General features: G+C 38.6%; 1 protein-coding gene across 1 annotated transcript in view; it reads left to right on the top strand.

Moving 5' to 3' along the window:
- The window catches only part of DCUN1D1 (defective in cullin neddylation 1 domain containing 1), a 29088-nt gene extending 22874 nt beyond the window's left edge, over nt 1–6214 (top strand). Inside the window, exons 4-7 of the mRNA XM_088456367.1 lie at nt 1250–1380; nt 4801–4883; nt 5340–5436; nt 5783–6214. Of these exons, the coding sequence (XP_088312493.1) occupies nt 1250–1380; nt 4801–4883; nt 5340–5436; nt 5783–5862 (391 nt within the window). The 3' untranslated portion in view covers nt 5863–6214. The remainder of the gene's footprint in view (nt 1–1249; nt 1381–4800; nt 4884–5339; nt 5437–5782) is intronic.
- Nucleotides 6215–12545: the final 6331 nt, after the last annotated feature.

Here is a 12545-nt window from a genome sequence, read left to right on the forward strand (position 1 = left end):
TCATGAAAGATACTTAGACACCTTTAGGAATACTGCTCATAAGTATCATAAAGGTGCCTACACACTTTGCGATGTGCTCACGATCCGACATTGTGTCCGATTTCCCCTTGAATTCTCCCCGGCAGTCGTGGGCACGATTTGGTGTTAAGAACTGTTCAATGTGACAAACGATCTATCGTGCCTCCTAACTATTCCAGTACATTGTGACTGAGATTATCAGATCTGCCCTACAGCACGGCAGATCTGAAGATGCGATGTACGACCTGCGAGGACGCGCATCGGCATAGTGAGTGGACACTCACGATTCGGGCACATTTTACACAATTTGTCGTCCAGATGCATCGGAATCGGGCAAATCGTGTAAAATGTCGCTATCTGTAGGCACCTTAAGACTTGGGATTGCTGGTGTCAGTCTAAATCCGCCAGGACGGGGATAGTGGTGTTTTTTGAGTATGTTGTTTATTATTATTTTTGTTTGCTTATATTGTTAGCCTGACCCTGCACACCATTGAATATATAATCTGTTTATACATAATATTGACTCAATTTTGACTGACTTGATGTCAATCCTATTCCATGCGATGTTCTCGCGGGTGCGAGTCATTGCGACAATGACTGCGCTTGACAGCAGCCCGGATTCACATAAAAGTGCACGCAGCTCCATAGGCAAGCAAAATTAAGTGAATTCGGGCTCAGAGACGGCCGCGAAGGATGCGAGGTGCTGGTCCATTGCAACTCGCACATTTCGCATGGAATATGATTGACCCCCTAAAATCTGTTTAAGACTCTCTTCCATTTTTTTAATTATTTATATACCTTGCATTGGCTTTGTCATATTTATTATAATATTCTGATATAGATGCTACTTCTTTGATGCCCATATGTCTTAATTGCTATTTATTATATCATTGGTTATGTTACTTTTGTTTTAAACTAATAAAAATTACTTAACCAGCAATAGTTAAGGTAATTTGAACATCAGCCTACTGTTCATAAGAAATAAACGTATGCTATATTGTCTAGTACAAATTATTGTCCCAGACATATCACAATTGCAGAGATTCCTGAAGTTGAACCCTCCTCAGAGTTGAATATCATAAAACCTGGTTAGCGCAATATTCCATTCCATTGTATGTTCAGTTTATGGTTTTGTTGTATAGGGACTGTAAATCATATACTGCCTTTCAGGATATTTTAAAAGCAAAGATTAACATTTTTTTTGTTTTATTTGTTTGTTTTTATTATACAGGTGTGACAGCATAGATAAGTTAAAAGCACAGCTACCGAAAATGGAACAGGAATTAAAAGAGCCGGGGCGGTTTAAGGATTTTTATCAGTTTACATTCAGCTTTGCAAAAAATCCAGGGCAGAAAGGTCTAGGTATGTTTACATCATTTATACCGTGTATTCCATCTATTGAAGTAAAATACCTATTCTACCACCAGGCCTGGCCAGCCTGTGGCTCTCCAGCTGTTGTAAAACTAATAGTCCCAGCATCCTTTACCAGCAGATTGGTTGGAGGGTATGCTAAGACTTATAGTTTCACAACAGCTGGAGAGTCACAGGTTGGCCAGGCCTGTTCTACACCATGTACCCACACACAGACAGATGGTGGAGAAAACATTTAAATATTTTTTTCTATTTGTGCCTGTATTTTAAGGTTTATTATAACATCTTTTTGATTCTTTGAGAAATTAATTTACATAATGAAAAAATGTTAAAATATATATGTAAATCTGCTCTATTAACAAACCTACAATACCAAACCATGCAATATAATGATAAAACACGTATTTTTCATGACTTGAAATCATATTTTAAATGAGAAATATAAAATACATAACTTAAGTTAGATTTTGTTGTGCTGTGGGTTAGGTTATTAAACTCTGCATTTAGAACTTTGTCAGAGAGCCTACATCAACCGTTTAATATTTTTAAAAACTTCTGAAACGTTACATCATTGTCATATTACAAAGGAAGAGTAATTAATTGGCCTATGTTTACAGATATGTGCCTATAGAAGTCAGTGGGGTCTATTTACTAAGCTGTGTTAGGAGATAAAGTGAACTGTGATAAGGTACCAGCCAATCAGCGCCTAACTGCCATGTCACAGGCTGTTTGAAAATGGCAGTTAGGAGCGGATTGCCTGGGACCTTATCATAGTTCACTTTATCTCCTAACACAGCTTAGTAAATAGACCCCAGTGTCTTTTGCTACGGTTTATGGCAGGCCTAGACCAGATGAAAGTTAGAACAGCAACATTAGACAGCTCAGATACTACAGTCAGATGGAAAGAGGAGTAGGATTCGCTCCCTGCTGCTCCTCTTTGGACAGTCAGAAGTGGCATGTAGCACGTGTTATGGAACACAACCACTGCTACATCTACAAAGTTAACAAAATATTGTGGTCACTATGGCACTATATTTTACTGTAGGAACAGCATTTGTCTGTCTTTTGGTTTTTGCTGGTTATGACCATTTTAGAAGAAGACACTAATGTTGCTGATGGAGAACCTTCATGCAATGCATCCGTTTATTGACCAGTTTGCAATCTCTGTGCTCATACATATTTGAGCGCGACTCGGCCGCAAATACCCCCACTTTGCAAGCACTGGAACAAATGTGCAATTCTCCTTTTACAGAGTAGGTGACCCCTATCCATGTGCGTGGTTAGATACCCATACTAATCTGCCCAGCCACACTTTCACAAGCAATAATAGGTGCAAAAGATGCACATGAAGACATGACTATTTACACCTTCACTTAACTTTTCCTACGTGAGAACCTGTTGTTCCATCCTAGTTACATCTATACAGACACAAGTAACATTGTGACTGAAAAGCATGCAACTCCGCGCCACCATATGGCATGCACTTGTTTCCAGAGCATACATGGTGCGAAAACTGGAGTAAGTGATAGTTGCATGGTTTAGTGTCGTGTTATTGTAATGCTTGTTTATTAGTTATATACTGGGATTTGAAAGTAAAAGGCCTGTGTTGCAAGGTTCCAATTAAGTAAGTTTATTATGGGTGTGGATCGTTAGGTCTACAGTAAAAAGGTAGACAATGGAAGTTAGACAGCCAGTAGGTCGACAGGGTCTAAAGGTCGAAACACTAAAGGTCGACTGGTACAGAAGGTCGACTTGGTCATTGGGTCGACACACAAATGGTCGACACGCGGTTTTTGTTTTTTTTCTAGCCCTAATCTTCACCCTAAACCTCCCCTTGGTGCCTAATCCTAATCGTCGGAGTAGGTGCCTGACCCTAACCGTCCCTTCTGGTGCTTAACCCTAACCTTAGGGTTAAGTACCTAACCCTAACGGTCGGAGTAAGTGCCTAACCCTAACCCTTCTGTAAGTGCCTAACCCCCAAAAAAACCCCAAAAAACGTGGGAGAACCATTTGTGTGTCGACCTAATGACCCTGTCGACCTTCTTACTAGTGGACCTTCTTACTAGTTGACCTTTAGTGTGTCGACCTTCAGACCCTGTCGACCTATTGCCTGTCTAACTTTAATTGTCTACCTTTTTACTATAGACCTAATGACCGGATACCATTTGTTATATACAGGGATTTGAAAATAAAATGCCTGTGTTGCAAGGTTCCAATTAAGTAAATTTGCAGTCTTTCATTTATGCTTAATCACATATTGTCAACATGATATTGGTATGATGATCATACTACAATTGAACATTTTGCCTGTATTCCATTAATAAAATACATAAATGTATTAGACACTTATTAAATATAGACAGCTTGAGACTAGGGTTTTCCAAATAAGTTTTTTTCCACAATCTTTAGCACTGAGTCTGAAATATTCTAAATGACATTTAATAAATTGCCAGTATCTTTCGGTCTATACAATATGTGAGGGTGCGCTACAGAGAGTCAGTGACTGTGTATGTTTGTAGGAGCTGCGGGGATTTGAGAGGGAACCACCCTCTTTATGTTAGTACATGGATAAAAATATCCATTGCATTCCCATCCTACATAAAATGTTTTAAGTAGACCTTGTCTGAGTAAATGCTGCCTCGCTTGGTGACAATGTCGGTGTATGACATTATTGCCAGACACCAGCAGTTTTCTTTTTAATTTTTTTTATTTATCTTGCTGTTTGATCTAACATCATAATAAATCCTATACTTGTATTTATTTTGTTCTTGAGTACTAATATTTTCCTAAGTAAACAAATATATACTTGGAACAGGTTGGGTACGGGATGCTGGCGGTCAGAATCCCGTCAGGGTTAGGATACCGACAATTGTCTGTAGGTATCCTAACCCTCCCCCTCTCCCTACCCTAGCCTTCCCTTCCCGGTGCCTAAACCTAACGCTCTCCTCTTAGTCCCTAACCCTCCTCCTAGTGCCTAACCCTCCCCCTAACTGCAGTACTTACCGTTGGGATGCCGGTGGTCGGAATGCCGGTGCCAGGATTCTGACAGGTGTCGGGATTCTGACAGGTGTTGGGATTCCAGGGCCCGTATCCAGACTGTCGGGATCCCCTTGCAACCAATGGGAGGTGGCTGAGAGAAGTATCACGATTAGGGTGCACATATACACAGTGATGTGACTGAGATCTGTCATATCTGTGGTTCGTGTTTTGAGTGGTGAATTGACTTACCAGCCTTTAATGAGCAAGATGCCTCCAAAGGCTCCTGTGTATCATGTTTATTGTGTTGTGTACTCACGCATTCCTGTACTCTCGCACTTTATCATGACATAATATTCTAAAAGTAATGTAAAAATTTTTTTTTTTTATTGTAAAATTATTCAAAGTAACTTTGTTGAATGTGTCACCTTTCAGACTTAGAAATGGCCATTGCCTATTGGAATTTAGTACTTAATGGACGATTTAAATTCCTAGACTTATGGAACAAGTTTTTATTGGTAAGTTTATCTCTGATTACATCGTTCTTCTGCTATTGGGGAGGGGGGATAGGTTTGCGGTATATGATTACTTCATGCCCATTGTGTGTGACTATTTTACATTGGGAGGGCCAGCTACATCGTGTGTGTGTCATATTGCACATATCTCATGATGCTATAGGTAAATAGGGGTCCTTTAGATCTCACTGAACTTGGAGGTCATTATGAAGCTAATTTTGTTACATGTGAGAATGCCCCTGTACAATTCTAGTGGACAATTAGGCCATTTTAAAATTAATTGGTGGCATATTTTATCTTATGTGGTCTGAAGACATGAATGCCGAAAGGCCTGATCTGTCTGTATTTGTCTACAGACCTGGGGGGCGAGGAATATGCCATATATATCACATTATGCATTGAAACTTTGTGTTCCATACCAATACTTTTTCATGACACATTCATGTATTTTCTAAATAGGAACACCATAAACGATCAATACCTAAAGACACGTGGAACCTTTTACTAGATTTCAGCACAATGATAGCAGATGACATGTCTAACTACGATGAAGAAGGTATGTTGAAATTACTCTAATGTACAGTAAATGTTAAGTTAAAATGTTCAGTGCCAGAGACTATCCAGTTCATATTCTGTTCCTTATAGTATGACGCATTATGTGAGAGGCCCGATGTTGACTGCAAAGACAGTCCTAAATTATTGCTTGGAAGTGAACAGCGGTTTCTTGATGAGTCAAACTTGTATTTTATCTTCCAAAAAGACATCATAGCCTTCTGTTTCCTGTGGACTTCTACTGCACCAGATAGAGTGGCTCTAAACTAGTCACAGCTTGTATTCATATCTTAACTATGTGTATTCCCTTATAAGTTATAATTGTTAATTGCATCTTTCTCTTTTCTCAGGAGCATGGCCAGTTCTCATTGATGACTTTGTGGAATTTGCACGTCCTCAAATTGCAGGGACAAAAAGTACAACAGTGTAGCACTAAGGGACCTTCTAGAATGTACATATCCTGTACAAATTAACACAACAGAAAATTGCACAGTCAATTTCTTCTGACTGAACTGAAAATAAACCCTTTCAGCAATTCCAGAGGGTTTAAACAAGACATTTGGAGACATCTTAAGACCATATCCTATTTTATTCTTCTGGTGGTTTGGGCCTTTCTCCTAGTCCTGGAGCGCAGTTGCCACATCATGTTTCCAAATTGTGGATTTCATTACATATCTGTGGAATATCCTAGTTTGCTCTCATACGTTTTGTTCTTTTAGATGAATTCTGTGGCTTTTTCACATTCACATAAAGCACAATGCCGCCTTCATCTGCCAACGTCATCATAACCTGGGTGAATCCTTTTCTGTTTCTAGTGTCAGAGACTATGCAGGTAGCACCCAATCACATAATGTGCTGCTGTTCTCCTATAAAGGAACATGGAAGATGGTGTTCCTCATGGTCTGTTTTGGATCACACCATAAAACTCAACAGGCAATACAAAGGTCATGGTCACCTGTTTGTAGATACCAAAGGAAGTGTTTTGGTGGAAGACGTGGAGAAGACTTTCAGGTCAAAAATCAAAACTCGCCTGCTGGTTTACTTTCCCAGTGTTGTTCAAATGTTAACATCAAGTTATATTTTGAATTCTTTTCTGAAAGTGTTCTTTGCAAGGAACACAGCTGCACTGCTTGTAGTAGGTCTGTGTAATGTTGAGCCTCTGGTAATGGCTGGTATCATCCCATTTTCTGGGGCATTAGTATCTAAGGACATGAGAGTTGATAACATTTATTTTCTACATTTTAATATTGACTCTAGACCCTTTTTGTCAGTAAGGAGGGATCGGGTACATCAATGTCTTTACATGTCATCTCGCTTGTGTCCTAGAAGACGCTTCTATGTGTCACCTTGTAGATTCCTCATTTTATCAAAGCGTGCCTGCACTGAATTACTGCAGAGGATGAAGGCAAATGTGTACCTGGTATCTTGTGCATATAAAGTACATATCTGCTGCTCAGTACTAAGATGAACAGGAAATAACCCAACTGCATAGAACAGCAAGGGGTATTACATGTCAATTTGGTATGTGTTTTAAGTAATGAGGCAACACAACTCTCCTGGCTGCTGAGCCCAATGGAGGTTTTTTTTTCTGTTTTGTATTTTCCTTTTTCTCCATTTGTTTATTTCTTTCCTTTTTAGACCTGGTGGTATCAAAAAAAAAAGTTTTGAATTTTGTTTTTCTTATCACATGTTAAATAACATTTAACTTATCGAAGGATTTTTGTTTTGTTGAACTTTTTTTTACCCCCTCCCAACAAAACTGTAGCATTATTGTTTGCTTCAGGCATTCTGCCTCCAAGAAACCAAGTGAGCAGATATTACACTTTCAGAATTTGCAATACTAGGGGTAAAAGTAACAGGCTGGTAAATCTGTTCCGTCTAAGCTCCAGGGGGAAGATGCACTAAGCCTTGGAGAGTGATAAAGTACCAGCCAATTCACTCCTAACTATCCTTTTATAGGCTGTGTTTGACAACTGACCGTTAGGAGCTGATTGGTTGGTACTTTATCACTCTCTATTTTATCACTCTCCAAGCCTTAGTCCATATCCCCTAGTGATTGCCAGTTATAGTCCTTGCAGATTGCTCACTAGACCACACAAGTTGTAGGTTGGCAGCTATAATAGGTTTCCATGGCATTTGGGCTATTCTGTTTGACAACTGAAATACTGTCAACTTTAGTCATAGAACCATATCTTCATCAATGAGCCCATCCATTGTCCTCTTTAGGCCTACTGCAGCTTGTTCTTTTCACCAGAATGATTCTTTCAACCAACTTTGTTTATTTTGCCATGTATACGGTATCTACCAACAAATCATCGGGATCCCTTTCTAAACTACAAAGCCACAGTTATAGAATGATTTGCATATATGCATTAACTGAGGCAGATGTTATTAAATAATATGCTGTGTATGGAGCCTAATCTTTTAGAAGCAATCTTTGGTTTAGGTTCTTTTTAAGGATGTAGTGTTTTCTTTATAGAACATTAATCTTTGCTGGAGGTGACAAAACCTGAAGGAACAATATTTGTATTTTAATCATTTTAAACTGAATTACTAAAGAATGCAACAGAGGAATTATTGTTATACCATTATGCTGACATCAAAATAAGTTTAAACCAGTTAGCGCCATACTGAAAACGGAATCGGTATACCCTGAAAACATGTAATCACTCTTTGAATGGCCAAGGAAGGTGCGTTTCTGCCTTTGAACTGCGTTACAGAGCACATTTACTGGCTCCAGCCCCTACCTGATGACAGCAGCCCTCCTCACCTGTCATATACAGTAAGTGGGGGCAACAGAGCAGCTCTTTCACCAGTCACAGCGAGGCAGCTGAAGGTCTGTGGGGCTTATTTACTAAACCCCGGGTTTACAAAGCCTCTGATCATTTATCAGGGTACTTGCCTGAAGAATGTAAAATGGCAATACTGTTACGTGTCATGGTTTACACCAGGTGTGTTTTGCACTTATATTGCTGCTTTAAATTCTGTGTGCAAAAACACAGATAATTGGTTACTTTGAAAAGCATGGTAGAGCTGAATGGTTTTATGGCTGGTACAGGAGGGAGGCTTGTCATTAGGAAAGCAGGGATTTGGTACATTGCGTTTTCTGTAACACATTCTGTTTGGTTGCATATATCTGAAGCAAACATGGAAATATTTGGTTCACAATGCTTTAATAATTGAAAGGCACTACATCAATTTCCAAAAAGTGATCTACGTAGACTAATTGTGCTTTGTCATACTTCAAAGTGTTAAAAAAAAAAAAAAAAATCTGTGTCCATTGTTTTCCTCATTTTAAAATGAGTTCTAATACTGCCCTGTTTGAGTGTGTTAAGGGCATGGCAGCCTTCTCATGACTTTAATGCATTGCCTTGGACATTTCTTGCAGCTTTTGCTAAGTGTATTGTTTTTTCTGTGTTTATTTTTTTGTACTTTTTCATACATGTCCTCAAGGTGTGTGTTCTCCCTGGATATAGTTATATAGTTAGTATGCAGAGCAGCTTAGTGTCATATCCATGGGTAATTAAAATAGCCAATCCTACTTGATGACAAAGACATTAGCTAATAATTATTAACACCAGTAAGACAAAGCAGCAGATTAGTAACTCTGTAGGGAGACATGTGGAAAGACTTGCAACCTTTACCCTTCTGATTCTTACATGTAATAGGAGGAAAAAAACTTATACTGTTTTACCATGAATAAACTCTCTGGAACCAGACAGCTACTGCCACAGAATGTATGCCAACAGAGACCGAGCATACCCAGTTTACTGAAAATGATTTGCTGGTAATCCGCCTACTGTACTGATGATATGTCTGGGTTCTTTTATCTAGAACATTCAACCAGTGAAATGCATCAGGACTTTAGAAATCCACTCGGATATGTAACAGTTATGTATTGCAGTGGATTTAAACTCTTGGAATAATTGTCTTTTTGTTTCTAAATTATCTCGTAAGAATTGAGTATCACCATGCAAGACAAATCCCACTGATATATTTTAAAATGTTTGTACTTACCCATGGATATCCTTAAACGATGATCTTTGAATCGTAAAGTATTTTTTCCATCTATGATGGGGTTTCTGTTGTATTTCCTGCTGCAGTGGTTTCAAACTAATGTTGGGGACACACTGGCCGATATATTGGCCGATCAATTGATCAGCCAATCTATCTGCTGCCCGTCAGCCAGTGTGTACAGGTGATATGTCTGTGAACGACGTCATTCAAAGACCTATCGCATTGGCTGTGCTGCAAAGCCGATGGACAGATATGTCTGCAGACAAATCTGTCCATTGGCAAGTGTGTACGGGCGATCAGCAGACCGCCCGTACACACATAGCGGCAGCCATGGGGAGGGGGGCGGGACACACCCCCAGGCCGCCGGGACCCGCGGAAAGAAGCAGATGATGGCCGTTCAGTTTGTATGAACGACCATCATCTGCAGATCACTCGATCTGCAGATATATCGCTATAGTGTGTACCCAGCATAACCGTTGATGTTTGTGTATTTGTTACCGGGAAGCCAGATGAATCAGTGACTCCAGTGCTCACTCTTTGAGGACATGGTTGATAACCAATTCTTAAGACCTAGCCCAGAGTTTCCTGACTTCATGTACTCTAGGCAACTTGCACCCTGTAATTATGATAAATATAAACTGTTAGTCAAACCAGTATTTCCTCAACCAGTTGTTATTGGATACTTTAACAACATTATGTAATTTATTCCAAAAATCAAGGCCAATATGTCCTTACCCAGATAAGCAAGCTATAGGTTTCATACATTCAGGTGACTTGGATTTATTAATTCACATGGATGTGCCTCCTGCAACTTTTACTAAACTCATCTTTCTGTACTACCATGGATATTTGTTTTTATCCCTGGAATATGTCCCCTTTCTGCTCTGTACATTATAAACTACCCATAGATTAGCTTTGTGTCATATCCTACAACAGTGCAATAACTCTGCCTGGAGATATAAATGGGTACATACAAGCCAACCAGTGAGATACTAATGTTGCCAACTACGGTACAGAACATTGGTGGTAATTTATCAGTCATAATCATTTTGAAATTCTCGGGAATGTAGTCTTTAATAGATGAGTAATTAAAAAAAGGGGAGGGGTCCTGGATCCTGACAATAATTAATATGTTTATTGGATTTCATGTGGAAAAAAAAACAAGCCCTGACCGTCAAGTGACTAGCAGCTAAAGAGTCTGAAACCCCCATTGGATGCTCACACACCAACGCTTGCCCCTCTGAGCTTATTTTCAGTAATTGCATTTGTATAAAATAGAAATGCATTACATATGCCTATGGTGAGTGTAAGGTCAGTACGCACAGAGGTGTGGGTTGTTGCCTATGTATGTGATACCTCAGTATGACCATGTTCAGGTAGGATGGAAATGCTGAATAGAGTTAGATTAGTATAGGTCTAAAATGTTTGAACTGCTTTTCAAAAACCACTAAAACTACTGTGGCTACTGACTGCACAGTTGTGTTTTACGTAGTTGACTGTACTGGTCCTTGAGTAGTGATGTCAGAAGCAATGGTGTGTACACTGCTGCCAAATTTAGGCTCTTGTATTTTATTTTCAGGTTTATATTACTTTGTTATGTCAGCCTGCACGAGATGGTCTTTATTGGTAAAATTTACCATCACACGGGATGACTGGTTGGAAACCTCTCAGTGACTGTACATAGAAATGTCCTTTTTATCATCTCAGTCATTCTTTATTATTCAAGAAATATGAATATGTCAATATTTATCATCAATACAATGTAGCTGTGGTAAACTTTATCTTTTTATTTTAAGACATTTCTTTACAGACCCTAAATGAGCAGAGAAGTCCTTGTGATTTTGTGCTGACTTTTCCATTTTCACCACATCAACCATTTCTAAGAGTAAAAACAATCATGTTGCAATATGTTCAGTACACATTACAATTACTGTGTAATTATTACAATCTATTATGTGAAGCTGAGAAACCTAAGTCTATGTTGCTGAAGTCAGAACAACGCTGTCTAAGTGAAGACATGGCTGCGCCCAGGCACTTAATATGTGAAGTGTGTAGTAAAGATGGTATAATGTGTTTCAAGAAAATGCTTTTGTTTTGAAAAGTGCTCGGTTGTATGACTGTGGTGTTTTTGTTTTTTCTTCTTTTTCATTTTCTTATTTAACTTCACTGTTGTTTTGTAGCTCCAGTCAACAAATCTTTATGTTCCAAGCTCACCAGAAAGGTACATCATTTTTTTATTTTGCCAAATATCAATAAACATGAAAAAAACAAACTTACAACATTGTGTGGGTAATGTACAAATGCTGAATAAATCACCATAAAAGCAAGGTATTGAGCCGTTTAGGAGTAAGCAGTGTGACTAACGTAGAATACAAACTGCTTCATTCAATTCAGCCTCTTCAGTGATCCAGGCTTTGGTCCAGATGAAAGCTGCAGAACTCATTGTGGATACAGATACATAAGCCAGCTGTAGTGCAGTTGTCTCATTTACTAGCAATGGGAAGTGAAATTTGGAGATTTATAGCTTTTCTACCTGCAGTGTGTTCACTTCCTTTATGACTATGAGAAGATACATTTATAGTATTTTCAATGGGAAAATGCTTTTGGCTGGTGCACCAAAACATGGATTATTGAAACCAGTGGGAATCTTTGTTCATGAAAAATACATGTTAAGCGTTTATCACTAAACTATGAACTGATGTAAAATATGACAAACTAGAAAACCTCTACATATAGGGCCACCTTTAAATATAAAAAGTACTTGAAACTCCTTTTGAAAAAAAAAAAAAAAAATGTTTATAAATGCATCCCACTATTTTATCGTTGCTTTGATCATACAAAGTGGGTGCAGTTAAATGCTTTTCTAAGATTTTATGTGAATCTTACCTGAAACATCAGAAATAAAGCTTTATTTTTATTTTTTTATGGAGTTTTTAAAAAACACAAATGTTAATGTCAGTTTTTCTTACAAATGTTTAGTGGATATTAAGCTCTAGCCTAGCTCTCTAATACATGAGTATTCTAAAGAGCTAGATTCATACTTTGGTTGTTTCTAGGGGGAGTGGGGAGAGAATAGAAAAAGGTCACATTTTGCAA

This window comes from Taudactylus pleione, unplaced genomic scaffold (assembly GCF_031769625.1).
Source record: "Taudactylus pleione unplaced genomic scaffold, aTauple2 ptg000702l, whole genome shotgun sequence".
NCBI lineage: Eukaryota > Metazoa > Chordata > Amphibia > Anura > Myobatrachidae > Taudactylus > Taudactylus pleione.